Source organism: Erythranthe guttata, chromosome 14 (assembly GCF_056151865.1).
Source record: "Erythranthe guttata isolate IM_541 chromosome 14, IM_541, whole genome shotgun sequence".
Taxonomy (NCBI): domain Eukaryota; kingdom Viridiplantae; phylum Streptophyta; class Magnoliopsida; order Lamiales; family Phrymaceae; genus Erythranthe; species Erythranthe guttata.
The window spans coordinates 20,623,416-20,643,693 of NC_142546.1; the positions used below are offsets into that span (position 1 = coordinate 20,623,416).

At 35.3% G+C, this 20,278-nt stretch overlaps 4 protein-coding genes and 1 long non-coding RNA gene across 5 annotated transcripts; all 5 read right to left on the bottom strand.

Moving 5' to 3' along the window:
- Nucleotides 1-393: 393 nt before the first annotated feature.
- LOC105950236 (zinc finger CCCH domain-containing protein 14) lies at nucleotides 394-3,672 on the bottom strand. Its single transcript, XM_012973582.2, has 3 exons — nucleotides 3,373-3,672; nucleotides 2,645-2,705; nucleotides 394-1,379 (listed from the first exon to the last, which is right to left on the bottom strand). Exons 1-3 carry the CDS (start codon nucleotides 3,452-3,454, stop codon nucleotides 581-583), a joined length of 942 nt encoding a protein of 313 aa, XP_012829036.1. The 5' UTR covers nucleotides 3,455-3,672; the 3' UTR covers nucleotides 394-580.
- Nucleotides 3,673-4,278: 606 nt separating this feature from the next.
- LOC105950131 (uncharacterized) lies at nucleotides 4,279-5,321 on the bottom strand. The gene is made up of 5 exons (XM_012973448.1): nucleotides 5,112-5,321; nucleotides 4,943-5,027; nucleotides 4,866-4,876; nucleotides 4,590-4,712; nucleotides 4,279-4,431 (listed from the first exon to the last, which is right to left on the bottom strand). Exons 1-5 carry the CDS (start codon nucleotides 5,319-5,321, stop codon nucleotides 4,279-4,281), a joined length of 582 nt encoding a protein of 193 aa, XP_012828902.1.
- Nucleotides 5,322-6,169: 848 nt separating this feature from the next.
- On the bottom strand, nucleotides 6,170-8,628 carry LOC148765406 (uncharacterized). The gene is made up of 3 exons (XR_016029742.1): nucleotides 8,515-8,628; nucleotides 8,385-8,434; nucleotides 6,170-6,438 (listed from the first exon to the last, which is right to left on the bottom strand). It is a non-coding gene; the product is annotated as an uncharacterized LOC148765406 (long non-coding RNA).
- Nucleotides 8,629-10,012: 1,384 nt separating this feature from the next.
- Nucleotides 10,013-14,015, bottom strand: LOC105950260 (protein NRT1/ PTR FAMILY 7.1-like). Its single transcript, XM_012973614.2, has 6 exons — nucleotides 13,668-14,015; nucleotides 12,705-12,740; nucleotides 12,526-12,613; nucleotides 12,189-12,406; nucleotides 11,518-12,077; nucleotides 10,013-11,049 (listed from the first exon to the last, which is right to left on the bottom strand). Exons 2-6 carry the CDS (start codon nucleotides 12,720-12,722, stop codon nucleotides 10,125-10,127), a joined length of 1,809 nt encoding a protein of 602 aa, XP_012829068.1. The 5' UTR covers nucleotides 12,723-12,740; nucleotides 13,668-14,015; the 3' UTR covers nucleotides 10,013-10,124.
- Nucleotides 14,016-14,769: 754 nt separating this feature from the next.
- Nucleotides 14,770-17,310, bottom strand: LOC105950153 (non-structural maintenance of chromosomes element 4 homolog A). The gene is made up of 7 exons (XM_012973472.2): nucleotides 16,943-17,310; nucleotides 16,720-16,800; nucleotides 16,034-16,283; nucleotides 15,860-15,950; nucleotides 15,562-15,775; nucleotides 15,388-15,479; nucleotides 14,770-15,241 (listed from the first exon to the last, which is right to left on the bottom strand). The coding sequence occupies exons 1-7, from the start codon at nucleotides 17,091-17,093 to the stop codon at nucleotides 14,996-14,998; spliced, it is 1,125 nt and encodes a 374-aa protein (XP_012828926.1). The 5' UTR covers nucleotides 17,094-17,310; the 3' UTR covers nucleotides 14,770-14,995.
- Between the last annotated feature and the right edge of the window lie 2,968 nt (nucleotides 17,311-20,278).

Consider the following 20,278-nt stretch of genomic DNA (forward strand, 5'->3'; position numbering starts at 1 on the left):
TTAATCACAACATAATTATTTCAATTTGCTGCAGCTATAATTAAACAGTGTAAATTCATTTTTTCGCAGACTTTGTGCAATGCTTGTGGGCTGCGACATTTACGAAGTTTGAAAAAGAAGTCGAGTACTTAGAGAAATGGGGATTCTCGAGTTGTTTTCTATGTTTATGTTTTCTTTTTGAATTATGTATGATTATGAATGTGTGCGCCCTAGCTCTTGACTCTGGTGTTATGGTTTTATATCAGAAAGTGTAAAACTCATTTTCTCAATTTGAAAGTTTCAATTTCAGCCCCAAAATAGTTTTTTTTTTCCATGTTTCCATCACTACAACACAGTGGAAAAAGTGGCAAAATTTCAAATTCTACACCAATTCGAAAATTAAATAAACTGCAATTGATCGAACAAATCACTAAATAACTCGGAACATAAAAAAAAATGTCATCTATCTGTTTCCACATAAGAGTAGAAAAGCCGAAAAACAACTACAAAAGAAGCCACAACAACCTCACGATACGAACAAAGTTCATAACAATAACGAAGTAGCAAAGAAACAAAAAAAAAAAAAAAAAAAAAAAAAAAATCAAACCCCGGATTTGCGCAACTCTTCCTCTCCATGAGCGAAGTGGCACCTGTCTCCAAAAGTGCACGATCCTCTCGTAAACTTCTCGCACAGTTTAGTTTTGAAGTTGTTGCTCGAAGGAGCAGAATTATGTCCCGACATACCATGATGACTCCTCGAAGGTGGGCCCGACCCAGCCCTGATATTCACTATGAGTTCTCGAACCATTTGACTAGCCTGCTTGATCTGGTCAAACGACCCCTCCAGTTCAACGTTCCTCAAGTTAGCATCCGATTCATGATCTCTCACCGAAAGCTTGGCTCCAGTCATTCTGCATATCTGCTTCGAGTTGACCCCACCTTTGCCAATAACAGCTCCTGCAACCGAAGCATCGATGCTGATCTTAGCAGTGGCAGAGGCTCCAAAGCTAGCCGCCGCCATACCGTGGTTCGGTGGGGCTGCCTCCATATAATCGCCGCCCCCACCGCCGTATCTTCCGGGCATCTGTCCCGTATTAGAGCGAGGGTCATCATGCGGTGGAAGTGTTTGCTTCCCGAGCTCCCATTCGCCGTGGGCGAAATTACATGTGTCGCCGTATTTGCAGCCTTCGGCTGTTTTGAATTTGTTGCACAGTCGGGTTTTGACAGCTAGCGGGCGGTTTTCTTGGAAAGATGGGGGGTGTTGAGGTGGTGGGGCTACTGGATTTCTGTTGGCGGCTGGCAGGGCTGGGTTGTTGCCGAGAATCTGGGTGACCGCCTTTATGCCGCCAGGTACATAGTGCAAGAAGTGGCACCCCTCTCCAAATGGACACCCGGATGTACTGCATGCATATCGAATGAAATTAACGAACGAGCACACGTATAAGACAGCAAATCGTAAACAAAATCAAAATCAAGCAAGATGCTAAGAGAGTGATTTGTCACAAAACAGGAGCTTCGGATTTGAGGGACAATCTATTCAATAATAATCTTAACAAGAATGTATTATTAGGCAAACCAGTAAAACGAGAAGTTGTTCATTCAAGAAAAAATAGGTTTCTTTTACAGGAAGTTATTGTGACAGTCCCTTTGTTGACACCAACGTAGCTGCACAATTCAAGTTATGCGCATATTACGAATAACATCAGAGAATTCTGTTCTAATATGTGAAAGCCAAACCATTTCCTCTCCCTACATACTTCACTTTCAGAGATTCTTTTACAACATAGCAGGGTTATTACATCTTATTAATTCTTACAACGAGGAAACGTAATACATAATGAGCTTACTTAGTATCTATACAAGATTCTAAAGTGACTTGCACAATAAAATCCAAGGCACAGTTTGCAGTTCGTCGGATTGCGACCGAGGCACCGGAACAGTGACCATGATCGTAAAAACAATATAACATTCACACAAAATGCAATATTTGCTATAGAGAACACTAATAAAGATGGCATAGCATCATATGTATTTAAACTAAACTACGAGATATAATCAGCTATATTATAGCATACACGGAGATTCGAACCCGAGAGAACAAATAATACTCTGCACCCCTTCGCATAATCAAACAAAAGTATACCAACACAAAAGGCTCCTAAAATATGATTACGCAAGAACTGCATCGCTGAAAGGTATTTTCTGACCGGAAAAATACCACCCACAAAAGTTAAACACGGTTGCAGGGCAAAATTGATCCAACAGATTTCCATTAACTTCTTGATTTAATCATTAAGAAATACGGCACAAATTTTTTTGCACCATAATACCAGTGAAAACAAGTATATAGAGTATTATCCTTATTGATTTTTTTATGGCTTTCACTAACGAGCCTGTGGATTCAGTAGGTTGATACATCACTCCAAGCAAGTGTTAATTCAAATAAACTGCATTCTTCAATTTTCCATTCAATTGCCATCATAATCAATTAATGAAGAGTATAACCTGTTTCACAACTTCAGATACCGAATTCATTAGTCCAGATAATGCTATCGTTCGTTAAGGTAATATGAAAACGAAATTTGATGCCAATTTACACCCATTACCAGTATATGAAAAAATTGTACTTGCAATATTGATTTTAGATTAGGTTTAAGATAACAACCTGAAAAACTTTGTGCATGGCTTCAATTTGCTTCCTATACCAGTTGTAAAGGACTCCATTTCTGTTACAGAAAATTAATAATCTTCTTCAGCTAAAGTTTATGTAAGTTAATTAATCTCCAAACTTGAAAAGTATATTGAATCCGCACGTTTCTCACTATTGACAATAACCGTTGTATTTCCAAGAACAGACCCGGAACAAATTAAGCTAGAGTTCTCTAAGGACTTAATCGAGCCAGCTCAAAATGAATAATTCACGATAATAGCCTTTTTCTTGAAATAACCAAACGAACTCCGAAAAACAACTAAACGCACAGACTCAGAAGCACAAAAGAGCACACACCTCTACAGCTTCGACCCAAATTACGACCAAGTTGGTAAATTTACAGGTTCACTTAATAATTTAAAATTTCACATTCCGAACTACCGAGTATTTCATTCCATTACGAGATCTGAGTAGTACAAATACAAGTCTAGTACAGTTACGCAAGCATAAAAATCACTGGAAAAAGTACAAAGGGCAAAATGCAGCAAAAAACCCAAACCACAGTAAGCTCAACTTAGACAGAGAATAAAGCACTACTCCATAAATACAACTTCAAAACAACTCGGAATCGATGGCAATGGCAAAATAATATGCGGGGAAGAAGAAAATACTAAAAAAAAAATCAAAAATTCGGCCAACATAAAGCATGTATATAACGAAAATTCAACCAATAAAATAATGACCTTGCTTGGATTTCTTGAATCCGCCATTGCCGTTGAAGCCGCCCTCTGGTACTCCTCTTTTCTTCGCGCCTCCAAACTCCATTACCGAAATTCTCTACTTCAAAATCAAAAATAGAAAAAACTACAGAAGCTTCTAGAGAGATAGAGCAAAAAGGTTTTGAATCTAATTGAGAAAAAGGAAGCTTCGACACAGAAATAGAAACTTGAAAAAAAAAAAAATCAAATGCGAGATTAAGGATAAAACCCTAGAAACTGAAAAAACATAAAGAAATACGAAAGAGGGGTTTAAATGAGGTTCATAAAAATTTCACGTGCGCTGCACACTTATATATAGATTGCTGTCAGTCGCCACGTTTTACCGCCTTATGTTTTTTCAGCTGGCCGCTTGATCGGGCCTTTGAGTTTTTATTTGGGCTTTTTATTTAGGCTTTTTCCATCTTTAAAGGTAACCCGAAGAAATTCAGTATTTTATATATGGGTAAATTTTAGGGCTCGTTTGACATGATTAAGCGCTGAACGCTGAATACGTGTCGTGTCTGAATGAATAAGAGTTGTGTCTGAATGCTGAATGCTGAGCAATTAAGTCCATTTGATAATTGAATGTCTGAATGTTGTTATCTTCCCATTATACCCTTATTTAATGCTACATTTTATTTGTTAATTAATTTTGATTAACAAATATAAATAAACAAAAAAAATTAAGTATGATCTACATAATTAATAAAATGTAAAATTTAAAATATTTAACATAGATAAAATATAAAATTCAAACAAATAATAAATATAACATTCACAAATAAAAATAGTAAAATATGGAAATACATTAAAGTCGCTAAAATTGATATAAAAGATTAAAGTCGCTAAAATCAACGTCAAATATTTAATAAATTCCAATTGGTCACTCACTCAATGCATCAACCGAGTTGCTATCTCATCGCGAACATTAGCCATATACTGCATGTCTTCGACCCCCCACCATGGTCCGATAGTTGTACCATCATTCTCGTGGTCTTGTCCATCCTCATTCGCACCATCAAAAGGCATATTGGGTTGATCAAGCTCCTCAAAAAATTTATCACTAATACGCTCTTTTCTTATAAAATTATGCACCGCAAAACAAGCAATCCCTACATTTCTTTGCACATCTAATAAAAAGGGGCCATCTTTTCTAAAATCGGAAATCTATTTTTCAGAACTCCATAAGTTCGTTCAATGACATTCCTTAGTTGAGCATGAGCATGGTTAAATTTTTCTTCTTTAGTCAAAGCACGTCTACGACGATAGTCTCCTAACCAATATCGTTCAATGTATGTATGCTGCATCACAAAGATAATATTTACCTGTAATAATAATAAAAATAATTTAAGATCAGATTTAACGTATAAATGATTAGAATTTATAGTTTGAATTTAAAGTAATACCAGCGGGAGGCCATGGAAAACCGTTTGTCGGATCAGCAACTGTATCTGTTAAACTCTTGAATCATGTGTTACCCCTTCCCAGCCTGCCCAAACGAACGTAAACATCATATTAAAGTCGCATATTCCTAAAACATTTTGATAGCACTGACCCTTTCCTCTACCCCTGTACATAGTTTGCTTTGAAACTGGAACAACGACATGTACTAGTGTTCCATCAAGTGCACCAACTGCTCCCTACATTTAGATGAAAAATAAGTTACAGAAACAAGAAGAGAATTAAACAATGATAGAAAAAATGGAACAATACACAATATCTACCTTAAAAATTCGGTGTAACCTCCTAAAACTTGTCGAAATATTTGAATTCGGGTCAAATGTTGTTGGTACTATTATGTCCATTGCCATATTCATCATTGCACTCAACACTTCATGAAAATACACATGAACTGTTTGTGAAGAGTGTTGAAATCTACGCTTCACTACGCGAAGACGCTTATTATGCCCAATAATTTGCAAGAACATTGCCATTTTTTCTTCTACTGATACATGTCTACTATCATGCAGCCACCCTAGTTGTCTAAAATGCATGCTCAAACGAATATATGCAACACGAGACATGCGCATTAATTCAATACATTGTGTGTCTGATCCAGACAAGAGCTCCAATGTGTAAGCATGTCCCGACAATGCTGAATTGTTATCTCTGTTTCTTGGTACGCGCATCAAATATCTCGGACGAATTTGTGTGTACCAATAGATCATCATCAATATCATAATCTCGTAAATTTCCATATTTGACTTGTTATAAAAAATGATCAATACATTAAATATTTGATAATGTAAACTATCATTAGCAAAATACCGAATCATAAAAGGAACCTAATTCACAAGGTAAATGTAAAACAAGTCTATTATTATAAAAAGTACCAACTAAACAAGTCTTATACTAAAATTGAAACTAATAACATAAAAAGTTTGCAATAATTTACGAAACTTAAAACAAATCCATCGTCTTAAATAAATATTACTAAATTCTCAAAATTTGATACATAAGCCATTGCAAGTTAAAATTAAAAACCCGTATTTTGTCCAATTCTTTTAATCCATGCTTGCAGAACTCCGACATTATCCTTAGGAAGCGTCATCCAAGCTTCTCTATGTCATGCACAACTGCCAAAGATTACAACAGCTGAAACATATAAGATATCTTCTGTATCCCATTCAAGTTCATCCAATCTAGCAATACAATCTGTAACTGAAGGCCCACTATTATTTTTAATCATAAACTTCAAAGCTGCTGACATCTTATTTATTAAATTATTATTACCGAGCGAGGGTTGACTGTTTTTTTTTCTTCTTTTTAGGCTTTTCTCCTTGAGACCGATGGGCGAAATCATTAGTCTGAGTCCCTCTAGCTAGTATCCCTAAAATTTCCATCTTCATCACAATAAGAAATATCTTCTATGTCTCTTTGTTCCACATTCCGGACATTACTCGAAGAAAATGAGGTAACACCAGGATTTTGATCTTGGGAACTAGGTCCCCAAGAATGAACACCAGTAGTAGTGGCACCGTCGAATAGTGCTCTACAAAGGTCAGAATAAGGTAGATGTGCAAGTCTTAAACTCTTTGCCTTAGGATGAGCCTCTATTGAAGTATCAAATTATAATTCTTAATAAAATCTTATAATTACTAATAAAAGTTAGATAAAACAATAAAAACCTAAACAATAAACCTTTATATACTCTGTCCACTATTCCTTTGTCATGTGATAGTGTTGGTGGCAAGATTGTAAATATTGCCTGTTTTCATAGTTAACGGCAACCAAGCTTGATACTTTTGTTTTAATTAGTCATATCGATTCTTCATTTGTCTTTGACAAACCACAAAGTTATGATTTTTCTTCAAAGTGTTCATAATTGTGGTCCAAGATTCTGACTTCAGACTACCTCATTCTCTACCATTTAGAGCAACTTCTTGGATACACGCTTCGAGAAAACATTTATCTACTTTACTGTTGTTCCATCTGACTCTATTATTTTCATCTGATTCTTCCATTCCTATATTCATTAATATTTATTCTTCAAAGTTAACCCTCACGAGTTGTGATTCAAAAAATAGAACCAAATGTCACGATGGTATTGATAATTTACAATTAGTCGAAGCTTCAAGAGTAGTTTTTGTAATGTACGATTTTTTTTTAAATGCTAAATAGATGAATGCTATGTAATGAGATATTGCATGCTTATCGTATCTTTAATTACGTATTTTTATTTATGGATCATTGGACTAAAGAAATATTTCTTTATTCCACTTGAGTTTAGAAAACAAAGTAAAGGGATACAAAAACCAATCAATCTTCATCGGTATGTTATTCCTATTATTTTTTATCATCTTCTCTGTTATTCGATTGATTAACTTATATATTACCACACATAACATCACATCCCTGCTCAATTATATATTGATTTGTGTATAATTATAAAGTTTAACTTAAAAACGGACTGTCCGATTTAAGCAAATAACCGGATGCCATTGATGTGAAGACACGTGTCTTGGAAATCTTAAAACTGAATTGAAAGATGTGAGTTATTACAATACCAAAGCACGTTGTTTTAACTTTTTCCTTGATTTTTTATTCTCACATTTTTTCAATAATAATTAGGGATGTAAATTTTCCGATCTAATTGAATTTAGCACATTTAGAAAATTCTAATAGTTTGAGAAGTGAAAATTTAATTCCACTTCCCCTCGAAAAACAATTAAAAATCGGAATCTAATTTTCAAAAATTGGAACTGTAAAATTCCAAATCAAAATAAATGAATTTCAAAATAGACTTTTCCACAAACACGACAATGCAAGTCTAATGTAAAAGAAATTTAAATCACAAATACCTGTAATAAGTAACCATGTCCAGAACAACTCCAAATATTGAAACTTAAGTATGTAAGAGTGAAATTAAGTACGTTACTTTTCATGTAATAAGTGGACTAATAATCTAATGATATGCCTAATTGGCCCAACCCAATGAGCCTACCAATTATTTATCTACTGGGCCACAAACCCAATATCGAAGACCACTATCACCGAGGCCCAATCACCTTCAAGCAAGGTTTGGGCCCGACAATCTCAACTAAGCTATAAATACACATTTGAACTCATTCCATAAGGTACGTCCTATTAACTGAGCAATACTATTATATGTATTCTCTGGACTATTTCTATGATCAGCACGTCTAACTTGAGCGTCGGAGGGGTTTCCGCCGGATCAACCCCCGGCCTAGTTCACGTGTTCTATGATCGCAGGTACCTCAGGATCATCAAGTTGTCAAGCTACTGATCCGTTTTGCTCTCCCAGTTCGTTTTCTACACTACCCCAGGTGATCTAAGTATTTAGCATCATCATAATCATATTTCACCCACCACAAAAATCAACATTATCAATACAAAAATCTTTGTGTAGGCCTTTCAATTTTCCAATGTTCTTATTTTCGATTCATAACCAAACAAGCAATTCAGTACTCCTAATTGATATACATACACTCATATTACTACTATTCAAATTTGAATGTCGAATTATAAACCCTAACCTTGATTCAGTTTCCGTGCAAACCAACCGTCTAATGCATCAAACACAGAGCTGGAAAAATTAGATTCATAACCTAGCTTTATCCAATAGAAAATAAAAAATTAATAAAATAAATAAATGAAAAAACTTACTCGGGAATTTGAAGAATTGTCTTGCAGAGTTCTTCTATGGGTTTTAATGATGTGTGAGAAGTGGTGATGAAAAGACTCGTAGGAGGAATATATTTTATGATGGTAGGGTTTGGAATTTACAAGGTTATTTATGGGTAAAAGAAATAAAAAAAAATATCAGTAAGAAATAAATCTTTCAGTTAAGAGATTCCCTCCAAACACGCTAAATATCATTATGCTGACCGAATCAGCGGAAATTACTCATTAAGAGGTCAATAAGAGGTAATCAAACGGGCCCTTTGTACCTTGACTCGGGTATATTTTACATCGATTTTATATATGGGTATATTTTACATGGATTTGCCCCGCGTACTTTAAGCTCTGAAATTACAAAAACGACACATCTTCCAGTTTAAATAATTATTAAAAAATAAAATAAACCATAAAAAATATTCAAAACAACGAGAAAACATAGTCCACGACGCCAACCACAATTTATTTTTTATTTTTTTAATGATCAATTAAACTGGGAGCTGAGGGGTGGTTTTTTTTTTTTTTTTGTAATTTTCAGACTTAGATCAAAAGGTGTTAAGGTCAAATGTATGAAAACTAACGGCGGGGGCCTCATTGAGAAAAAAATTGAAGTACAAGGGGCAAATCGATGAAATCGGAAGTATAAGGAGATAAAGTGATATCGAGCCAAAGTAAAGGGGGAAAGTAAAATTTACCCTTTATATATTTATTTACGGGTGCCCATTGGGTTTTTTAACCGACCGAACCGCGCCAGTACGTCCAAATACTTATTCGATAATTTGGTTTGGTATTGGGTTTTGAATTTCCTAAGTTTCTGTAATTTGATCTACCGTATGCTTCTTTAAATCGACCGAACCACGCATAGTAGAAAATTTAACATGTATCGAATGTTGATCCGATAATTCATTTCAGTATTCGGTTTTTTAATTCCGAATTTGGTAACTTTGTTTTATCGAATGCCCAAATTTAATTTTTATATAGTATTTTATATGTTATTAAAAAAAACTCATAATCTATTTATAAAAGCTTTCGTAAACAACACCTATATAGATAGGTATATTGTATAAATATTTACTCTTGCCCAATAATTTGCAATCAAGTTAAATTTGTATATGCATGACAAACTTCACCTAGAAAACATTGAGATTACTAATATAGAGTTTTACTCTTAGTTCTTGATTATATGAGAAAGCCTAATTGGTCAATTGACATTATTAGTCAAATGAAAAAATCCGATGGCAATGTTCGGATACGTTTTGGAAAGTTATTCTTATTTTATTCTCGAAAAATATATTTCGAGAGAATAATATTGAAGAATGAAAGTAACATTTTGTTTATAAGTTGAAATGACACAAAATACACTTTAAATATTTTTACTGCAGCAGCTGCATCATATCTAAAGAAGAGAGAAACTTGAAAAGTTGTTTTCGATTTTTTTTTTTGAAAACATTAATACACACGAAAAAATTAAAGTGAGATAAAAACGTAACCAAAATTTACCGATATTTTTATTGCTAGCAAAATTGAGATAGACATAAAGGCTAAAGCATGAAAAAAGAGAAAAACAAGAAGGAACTAATTACATAAAGTGCCCAAATTTAAACTCTATTCACCACTCGGTCCTCACTCGGCCCAACCACACTTTTATCCCTAACAATTTCACCCACTTCCACTTCTTCCTCCTCCTCCTCCACCTCGACTTCGTAGCTGCCGCCGCCGCTCTCGACGAAACTCACACCCTTGTACCACTTGGCGCAACCCAGGTAGATCATAAAGTCAACGGCGGTCAAAGCAGCGATCAGGAAGTAGAACCTGTCCATGTGGCCGGCGTTCAGATCCTCCGGTATCCACCCCGGCATGTTGTTCCTCGTCGTGATTCCGGTGACCATGTTCATCAGCAAGCTGCTGACGAAGTTCCCGAGGGAGATCGACGCCATGCACAGCGAGCTTCCGAAGCTCTTGATCCCGTCGGGCGCCTGCCCGTTGAAGAACTCCAGCTGCCCGACGTACATGAACACCTCCGACGCGCCGACCAGCACGTACTGCGGGATCTGCCAGAACACGCTGGTGGAGCTCGACCGCTGCCCGGGGACGACCCCCCTCAGCCGCGCGATCTCCGTCATCCCGGCGGCGACCATCGCCATCATTCCGATGATCAGACCGATGCCCATCCGCTGGAGCTCCGTCAGGCCCTTGGGGTTGCCGCTCAGCCTGCCGGCGAGTGGGACCAGGATCTGGCGGTATATTCCGGTGCAGAGGAGGACGCTGCATATGTCGAACACCGACATGCTCGCCGCCGGGAGGTGGAAGTTTCCGATGGCCGTGTCCATCACCTCCCCTTGCTCGACGAACAGGGACGCCATCTGGGTGAACACCACCGAGTATATGATTGTGCAGAGCCAGATCGGCATCATTCGGATTATGCACTTTGCTTCCTCCACCTGAGATACGGTGCACAGCCGCCATGGATTCTTCCGCGCTCCGCCGTCCTTTTCCGTCACTATCGCCGCCTTGTCCAGACACCTACGAAAAGATTTTTTCAGAACAAAAAAAACTATCAGTCAAATTGAAAAGTAATTTATTGCAGTTATACCCCTATTATTATATCAAGTTTGCAAAAAACACCTCATATTATTTTATTGGCAAAAACACCGTTTGTTTGATGCTACACCTGGCGAAATACATTGGGTGATAATTAATTGTTGATCTGCACACACTCACACACACCCATGTGTATGTGTGCTTAATGGGAAGTTATTTCACTATATCAACGGTTAATAATTACCCCGTGTATTTCACCAGGTGTAGTATCTCAAAGACGAACCTGCAATGTTACGGGCAATTTTTGAATCATGGTAGCTTTTTTGTCGATAAAATAAAATTATGAGTTTCTTAACAGTCATTAATTTAGAATATTAATGGCAAAATTGGGAAAATGAGAACAAATGAATAATTGAAACTCTAAAGTGACAAATAATTAGAAACGCGTACTCGAATTCATCGGTATGAAAAATCTTTCGACTCCCTTTGATCGCAGACTCGGTTCCACGAAGCTCATACAACGCATCACCCGGCTTGAGAGCCGCCCCCCTCTTCTTCACCGCCGCCACAAAAACCTGTGCGACTCTCGGAATAGGGTTCCCACACGGCTTAAGGTACCGATACCTCGGCGAACCGAGCAAAAAAGTGACGAGAGCAAGCACCGCAGAGGCCGTAGAAGCCCAAAACCCTAGCGTCCATTTTCCGGTGTCCTCAAAGTAGACCAAAATCGTGTTTGAGAAAAGTGACCCCACGTTGAGCGCGAAGTAGAAGTAGCAGAAGAACGCCCCTTTCGCGTTTTGGTACTTTGGGATTGACTCGTCAAATTGATCGGCTCCGAATGTGGCTATAGTCGGCTGATGGCCACCGTAGCCGAGCGCGACTAGGTAAATTGCCAAATAGAATATTCCCGAGCCGACCGGACTCGGCGGTTGGCATTTTTTTTGGCCGTCGCCACAACCACTAGGCTTGAGCAAGAGTATATAAGACGACAAGGACACAAGCGTCAGTCCCTGAAAAAAAAGACAAAAATGCCCTCATGTGATGTTCCGAAGTGCTAAGAAGTTAATCATGTTATTGAGGGGCATTTTAGTCATTTCATATGACGATTCGGTAATTATTACCGCGACAAAGATGACTTGAAAGATGGCGCAAGTGAGATAACGGCCCCAATAAGAATCGCTAAGGAAAGCTCCGATGAGGGAGCACAAGTACACGGTTCCGGTCCAAATGCTGACATTGTTAGCTGCGGTAGCGTTGTCTTGTCCGAGGACTCGAGTTAAGAACAAAACCAAGTTCACTCCAACGCCAAAGAACGCGAGTGTCGCCAGCCCTTGATTAGCTGCACTACCATAAACCCGATTTTCGGTCGAAAAAATAAAAATAAATCCAAAAAAATAAATAATTTGTAGTGAAAACAATTAACGAAATCGATATTCTTGGAACTTATTTAGTATATACCTAGTAAAATTAACCCGAAACTCCACCCTCCTCTGGCCTTCTTCTTGATGCCCTTTGTAGAACTTTTGTTACGCGCGGTTTCGTCTCTCTGAAAAAAAATCGTAATTACAGCTTATTAATTTTTGCAATAAAATTAAAGCTATTTATCTTAAAGGGAGCAAAAAATTGCGAATACCAACCGTTGGTGAAGCGTCCATGTTTAAGGTGATATTAATCTGCAATGTTAATAACAATACGATTTCGTTAAAGATGAAAATCGAATTATACGAAAGAAAATCGAAATCAAGGAAAAACGCAACATAATGAAGAACGTAGCACGATTAGAGTTTGTAATAAAAAGTCGTCCACGTCTCGAATTAGTTAGGTTTAGTTATCTTTCAGCTTGTAAGTACTATTAGTTAGTTAGCTTTAATTACTAAGTCGGCTGGTTTAATTGTAGTATAAATACATTTGTACTGCACACATTCATCAATTAATATCAAGTACAACATTTTTAGTTCTCTTTCACATTTTTTCTCCGAGCTCAAAGCCTCAAACCACCCTTGTAATGGCAGTTATTAATAGGGTTTGAATTCAATATAGTATGAGGAGAACCTTTTTTGGACAGTATAGTAAATATAGAGATTTAAAAAGAAAAAACCCAATGAACGACAATAAAAAAAAAAAAAAAGGTGTAAATTACGAGAATTCCCCTGAACTGATTACGAGAAACACCCCACCAATCCATAAAGAAAATGTCATGTCTGTAGTGGTAGAAATATTCCCTTAAACAAAAAGATTATGTGAAAAATCACACCAGAAAGGGTCGGGGTAAGATTGAAACAAGCGTTGAGAGGATTTTAGTAATTACGGATAGGTGGGGTAATTTTCGTTATTTAATCTAAGTTTAGGGTCATTTTTGTAATTTACCCAAAAAATTGAATTGCATGCATGAGTCAATTTTACTTTTGGTTTTCTTAGTTTACCAAATAAAATTCAATAGAGTATAGATCATATATATTATATATATTCATTTAAATAAAATAATACATTTTGTGCAAGATCTAATATATAATATTTAGAAGTAACATCAAAATTCCACAATGTACGTCCTTACAAAATTATAATAGGATTAATTAATTAATTAAATAAATAAATAATACCTTTTCCTGAACTTGATGAGAGATTGAAGGAGGAGCGCCGGGATAGTATCCGTCGGTGATTGCCTCTCGATAAACACTCGGATCTCCGGGAAGAACTCAATGCCAGCAAAACCTATTGTCATTTACAGTAAAAAAAAACAGATAAAAACAAAACCTCCAAATTTTACGACCGAGTGAACCAATTTTGTCGAAACAATTTCGGCTTATGAAATTTACTATTATTTAGATCTATTTCTCTTTTGCTTATAAGAAAAAAGAGTGATCGATGAACCCTTGAAGCTTATTGAAGAAGGTGAAGTGAAGCTTATTATTTAGATGTGTATATATATATATGTATGTAAATATGACAATGTGGAAAAGAAAGTGAAAGTATTTCAAGAGTGTTGTGTAATGTAACAAACTCCTGTAATGAAGCTCCTTCTTTTGCTCCACTGTCACCATTTTTCACTTTGATTTTTTCAATACTTTTTATTTGGAAATTGTTTGGTTGCATTTCATTCCCCTCAATTCGGCCACTAATTTTTATTACAAGAAGTTTGCACAATTTTTAGGTAACACCCTGAGGTAAGATTAAATTAACCCTGAGGTAAGATTAAATTAAAAAAAGAAAAAAAAAAACCATATTTTTCGGTTAATTACAACAACCTCCTCAACTGTGTATTTTCTTACAAAACCTCCTCCAATTTTTAAAACGATTCATTTTTTTTTATAAATTATTATGTTGGGCAAATTACAGCCAACCCCCTATGTTAAGATCAAATTACAAAAATCACCCTCCTGTTTGAGTAACTCAACTATGTATTATATTACAAAAAAACTCCTCCTCAGGTAAATTTAGGGATGTAAGAAACATAACCGAAATTTTTGTATGCCAATATTTCATATTGTTTACCGAACCAAATATACAATTTGATTTAGTAATAACTGAATTACGTAAATTTTATTGAAAATATTTAAAATGAGAAAGTGGTTGTAATTACCCAAACAATGGGGTTTTTTTTGAAATTTAATCTTACCTCAGAGGTTGACCGTAATTTGCCCTTATTATGTTTAGACCCCTTAATTCTAAAATAACAAATTAAAAGTGGCATCTTTCAACCAATCTAAAATGTTTGTCTGATCAATGCTGTCAAAACAATATCACATATAATACAATTAGACCAGAAATATTACCAAAAATCAGAAATCTTGTAGCATAACTAATCAACCCTAAAGCAAAAAGCTGATTCAAAAAAGCTAAAAGCTATAATTTTGCTTGTAGTATTATCAAGCAATTTCACAAAACTATATATACATGCATGCCATAACTTACAAAAGACCAGCTTTCTTTAATTCTTGCGGGCCCCACAATCACCGTTATCAGTTACGCAAGAATACTGCGTCGTGCGGCCAGAATTTCTCAAGAACTTCTTAACCACAGCTGTAGGTATAAATTCCGGATCACTTAGAAACGCTACGGTCGGGCTAAAACTTTCGACTCCCGTTTCCGGTTTCGCCCTTGCATAATCTGCATTAGTTGATGCATCCCGTTTTGGCATTCTTTCGTCACCCTCGGGCACCATAGTCTTCATCAGCTGCAAATTTCAAGAAACCGCGGTCAAATTACAAAGATACCCTTTTTAGTATGTGCTTAACTCAATTTCAAGAACCAAATTTATACCGCCACAAAACAAAATGACTATTAGCAGCTAAAAATTTAAATATTGATCAAATAAAATACCTTCCAATCATCAAAGTCGAATCGGAAAACGAATTGGTGGGTTTTAGCGACGCCGCTCTTAATTTCTTCTGCACTTGGACCATTAGCTGGGACTGCGATATGAATTAAAAAAAAATGGAATTATAGATAGGAACGATGCCGAAAATGGAAAAGTCGAGAAAAAAATTATTATACCTACGACTTGAGAGCCAGTCTCGTCGACATTTATTATAGCTCTGCCATCTCTTACCAAGAAAGACAGCGCAAATAAGTTCTCAACTGTCTGAGCGAAAGAATTTCGGTTCAACATCAGATTTTCGACTTTGACATTTTTCTCCTTCTTTAGTATCTCAAACATCAAATGCATGTTTGTATCCGTTTCCGCGACCACCTTAGCTTCTTTCTCGATCTGTTTGCCAAAAGAAGGGAGGATCAAAATCGAATCCGTGGATAGAGAAACAAATTACTATAAAAAAAACGGTGAAAATAATACCTCGTTTGGTCGAGCGTTAACTGTTGGTCTCGATCTCTTTGCACGAACCGACGACTTCCGTTGCTTAAGCTCGTTCTTCATAGGTCCAATCCTAGAGGAACAAAAAAAATCAAGAAAATAAGAAACATATTTTCACTATCGAAAAACATACAAAAAAAATACGAAAACACGTACATTGTTGTGCAGCCTGGTCCATTCAGGAATATAGGTGAAACGAGAGAGCCCATAGTTTGCCATGAAATATTCGGTGAATTGTCCGAAGTACCCTTGGTGGGGTTTTTGAAGCCGAAATTCTTGATCAAGGAGGAAACAAACTCGGCCGGAGAAACGCTTCCACTAGTATGTGATTTAACAGAGTCGACTAAAATGTTAGCCAGTCCAAGAAAAGCCTCTGCGTCTGCCACCTGTTCCCTCGGCTTTTGAACTGAAACAATAAACACTATTATGCGTTAATACAGCTAACGTAAAACTGTACAAACTTATGATGTATTGTCTTCGCAGAAATCTTCTACATGTCAATAAGAATATCAAAACAGCTTAATTTGAAAAGACAATTTTGCCTTCATAGGAGTGATGAGCAATGCAATCGGTAACAAAAAGCGAATTTTGGTGCGGTCGTGAAAAAAAAAAATTGTTAAGGTGGCAAAGCGCAAAACGGGCCGAAGTACGGGTGGCAAAATGTTAATTACCCTCGAAAATAAGCCAAATCAAATGCAAATAAAATGCAGTAGCAAGTTTAATAAATCCCCCATTATCATAATGAAAATAAAAGAATTTCCACTCCAACACACACACACACACACACACACACACACACACACACACAGAAACAGAGTATGGGAGAAGAGTAATAATAATACCATGTTGATGTATGTTTTCTACTTCCTTCATAATGGCCATGAACTTCTGCGAATCGACGTTTGCTATTTCATCTTTTCTCTCTGCATTCAGTAATTTTATAATATATCAAGAAAACAAGTACTCAGCTTTAAACAAACCCACAAAAAAAAATCAATAAATCAATTAAAGAATTCCATTAAGGGTTAAAAAAAAAGAAAATCAAGAAGAAGATATGTAAAATACCATTGATGCGGTGTTCGATTGAACGGTATTTTGAGCGAATGGTTCTACGTTTCGACACGGAATCGGTCTCCTGAGTCAACTCGTCGTCTTCAGAAACCCTGGAATCTCCACCATTCTCTCTCACTCGTTCCCTCTTCAAATTCCTCTCCATCTCTCTCGCACTTCACTCTCTCTGGGTGTGGAGAATAAATTATTTTTCAAGAAAGAAAGTTTTTAATAATTTCAGAGGAGATTTGAAAGGAATTGTGGTTGTTGTTCTTGCATCGAGAAGTGTGTGCGGCAGAAAGATTTTTATGGAATGTTTTAAAGTTTTCCCTCTCTTTTGAAATGTAATAACCGGGAAGCTTGTCTTGGAAGTATCCATGAAATATAATTAGGTATAAATATGGAAAGAGGGAAAAAGTTGTGGGCTTTGTAGTGGACATAATTGCATTTATTTATGGGGCTTCATATATATACGCAAACATATTTATAGGTTATATAGTAATTTCCAAGATAATTTCAAAAGAGTTTTAGGCTATGTTTGACAGAATTAAGCACTGAACACTGAATGCTAAATATATGACTGAATGGTTAAGATCAGTGTTTGAATCTGAATATTGAATAATTAAGTTTGTTTGACAATGAAAATTTATAGTCACTGAATAACATATAATTTTACTATATTGTCCCTCGTAATTATTGAACATATATTTATTCACTAATAGAATCATCACTAATATCTAAAATAAAAAAAATAATTATTATCACCCTTGTAATATTATATATATTTATTTGGATAAAAATAATAATTGTAAATCTAAATCCTATAATTGAAAAATACGAAAATAAAATTTCAATATAATTTACAATTTTCATTAAAACCCCATAATCCCTAAAAAATGAAGAAAGGGAAATAAATTAAATTTCACAATAAAAATTTGAAACATCTGGCACCTAAAAAGTAAAAATTCTCCACCGCTACTTTATCTCTCTTCAGCGCATACTCATTTGTGTATTTAAATGTAACTGGCCGAACACAAAACCTCATCAACTACAATTGCTTCCTCGAACCAAGAGACACGGAATTTATGGGGATAATTTTGTCTAATTTTCATTCAGTTGACTGAATGAAAATTAAGAGTGTTTGGTACAACTCTGACCGGATTCATCTCCCGCTTATCGATTCAGTCAAAACATTAGGACTTAATGGTTATCTCTGACCGAATCAGATATTAGGAGCATTAAGAGCTCATTACGAGCTAATCAAACATAGCCTTAAATCATAACAAATTCTCTCATTTTTTATCTACAAATTGTTAAGTTTTTTTTTTTTTTTTTTTTCGATTTTATCAACCACGAAGCTAAGATAAAATTTCCGTTTCAAGTATTTTGTTATTCTGTGATGGTTTACACAACATGGTTTCTAATTTGTTTTTTTTTTTTTTAAATTGAATTTTGTTTTTAATGAAACAACAACATAATTGAAGATTATTCTTCGAGGTTACACCTGTGTTAGATAGTAGAGAGACATATATTAAGGTGGTGTTTGCAAATGATTATTTAAAAGCAGAAGTTAGTGATTGTGATTTAAGTTAGTTTTAAGTGCTTATTTCTAAAAGTTGGGGGTGTTTGCAAATATTTCGGAAAATGAACTAAAATTGAAAAAACAGGGTTAGGGGTGCTTTTAAAAAATAGCTTAAAGCAGATTATTTTAAGAGAGGCAAAACCAAAAGTTGATTTTGCAAACACCTAAAAACAGATTATGAGCAAAAAAAACCGCATAATCACTTTCAAAAAGTATTTGCAAACACCACCTAAGTTTTCGAAAGAAAGTAAGAAACTGCTATTAGTCGTGGCATGCGTTTGATAAAGTATTTTAAAAGAGCCGATGGATAGTACGTGTGTGTGAGAAGTATGGAATTGAATCCCGGGACAAAGAATGCATATGTGGTGACTCCATAATCGACTTGATGGATTATGACGATTTAAATTGTAAGTGAAAATCATAATCACGATTTGATAAATTATTCGCATAGACAACTTTCGACCAGTCGTTTGACTCAAGAGCAGTACGAAATAACAAGAGTTTTTACAAAAAGCCACGCGAAACCGATTATAATTTTGGATCATTTCAGAAAGAAGTTGCCGTAGACTACGTACGATCGAGCAGACATAATTACAATGTGTAGGCGAAGATAAAAGTAACGGAACTGGGGGCGGGCGATTGTGCAACAATTGATGCATAAATTCCAACAAAATGAGTATTGCCGCTGGCATTGAAAAAATAAAGTGGGAAATACAATGACCGACGTTATGTTTGCGCACCCCAATTCAATCAAACTTTTGCGTTTATTTCCATATGTTATATTGATGAATCTAGAGCTTTTATCTGATCTCGGATCATGCTCACCTTGATCCCGCCCTTGTTCCAATTCGCATATAACTCCTCTACGTCGACTCCTAACAATCCAACAAGAGCATGTGCACACTCATCCTGTTTTGGAAAACCATCCACTACCTAGCCCTTCACACTCAACCTCATAATCATATGCACATCATGGAGTGTGATCGTCATCTCTCACTACGACATGCGGAAATTGTTCGTGGAGAGATTTTATAGATTACGAGAGTTTGAGAAAATGTTAGATTTTGAGATTTTTAAAAGCTAATTAGAATAAATATTAAAATTACTCCGTGACCTATTAATTTTAACTCAGTTGATATCATTTCAGTTCATTTCTTTATTTTTAATTTAAAATTATATAATTGCATTATATATATCATGATTTTTTAGGTATAATGAGCTTCATTTTTATCAATTGCAATGCTAATATAAAAGCAAATGTTTAAAAATAAAATTTGCTCAATATGAATGAACAAATTGAAACTAAGTTTAATATATTCGATTAGATATTTAAAATATAATGTTTTATTTAGATTTATATTGATAAAGGATATTATACAATTTTCTTATAATTAAATATTAAAAATTAAATAAATGTTATATTAATTAATGAATATTTTGTTATAGTTCAAAATATGAGAACATTTTTATAGGAATTACTAATTTCTACAATTAGAGCACTTTTTAATAAATATGGCAAAATGTGCATATTTGAAATTTGTTTGAATTTAAAATTTGTATATTTTGTCGAAATGCTATTAATTATTTTGAATTGATAAATTATGATGACAGTGCGTAACTAGGCATAATGTGCACATATTTATTGTTAAAAAATTTAGAAATTTTAAGTGAATTAGGTGGCGGATAATATATATATATATATACAAATCAACCGACCCATTCCGAAACGACTATTCGGTTGTCGATCGTTAACCAACTCACAAAGATTA

Coding starts and splice junctions, on each gene's coding strand:
- LOC105950236 (XM_012973582.2), bottom strand. CDS start 3,454: ATGGAGTTTGGAGGCGCGAAGAAAAGAGGAGTACCAGAGGGCGGCTTC. Junction 2,706..3,372: donor ATTCAAGAAATCCAAGCAAG/GTCATTATTTTA, acceptor TTTCTGTAACAG/AAATGGAGTCCTTTACAACT. Junction 1,380..2,644: donor CCATGCACAAAGTTTTTCAG/GTTGTTATCTTA, acceptor ATATGCATGCAG/TACATCCGGGTGTCCATTTG.
- LOC105950131 (XM_012973448.1), bottom strand. CDS start 5,321: ATGGCAATGTTCTTGCAAATTATTGGGCATAATAAGCGTCTTCGCGTA. Junction 5,028..5,111: donor GGTTACACCGAATTTTTAAG/GTAGATATTGTG, acceptor ATCTAAATGTAG/GGAGCAGTTGGTGCACTTGA. Junction 4,432..4,589: donor CTCATGCTCAACTAAGGAAT/GTCATTGAACGA, acceptor TTTTTTGAGGAG/CTTGATCAACCCAATATGCC.
- LOC105950260 (XM_012973614.2), bottom strand. Junction 12,078..12,188: donor TTCAAGTCATCTTTGTCGCG/GTAATAATTACC, acceptor CTTTTTTTTCAG/GGACTGACGCTTGTGTCCTT. Junction 11,050..11,517: donor TTTCATACCGATGAATTCGA/GTACGCGTTTCT, acceptor ATCTTTTCGTAG/GTGTCTGGACAAGGCGGCGA.
- LOC105950153 (XM_012973472.2), bottom strand. CDS start 17,093: ATGGAGAGGAATTTGAAGAGGGAACGAGTGAGAGAGAATGGTGGAGAT. Junction 16,801..16,942: donor AATCGAACACCGCATCAATG/GTATTTTACATA, acceptor TACTGAATGCAG/AGAGAAAAGATGAAATAGCA. Junction 16,284..16,719: donor AGAAAACATACATCAACATG/GTATTATTATTA, acceptor TTATTGTTTCAG/TTCAAAAGCCGAGGGAACAG.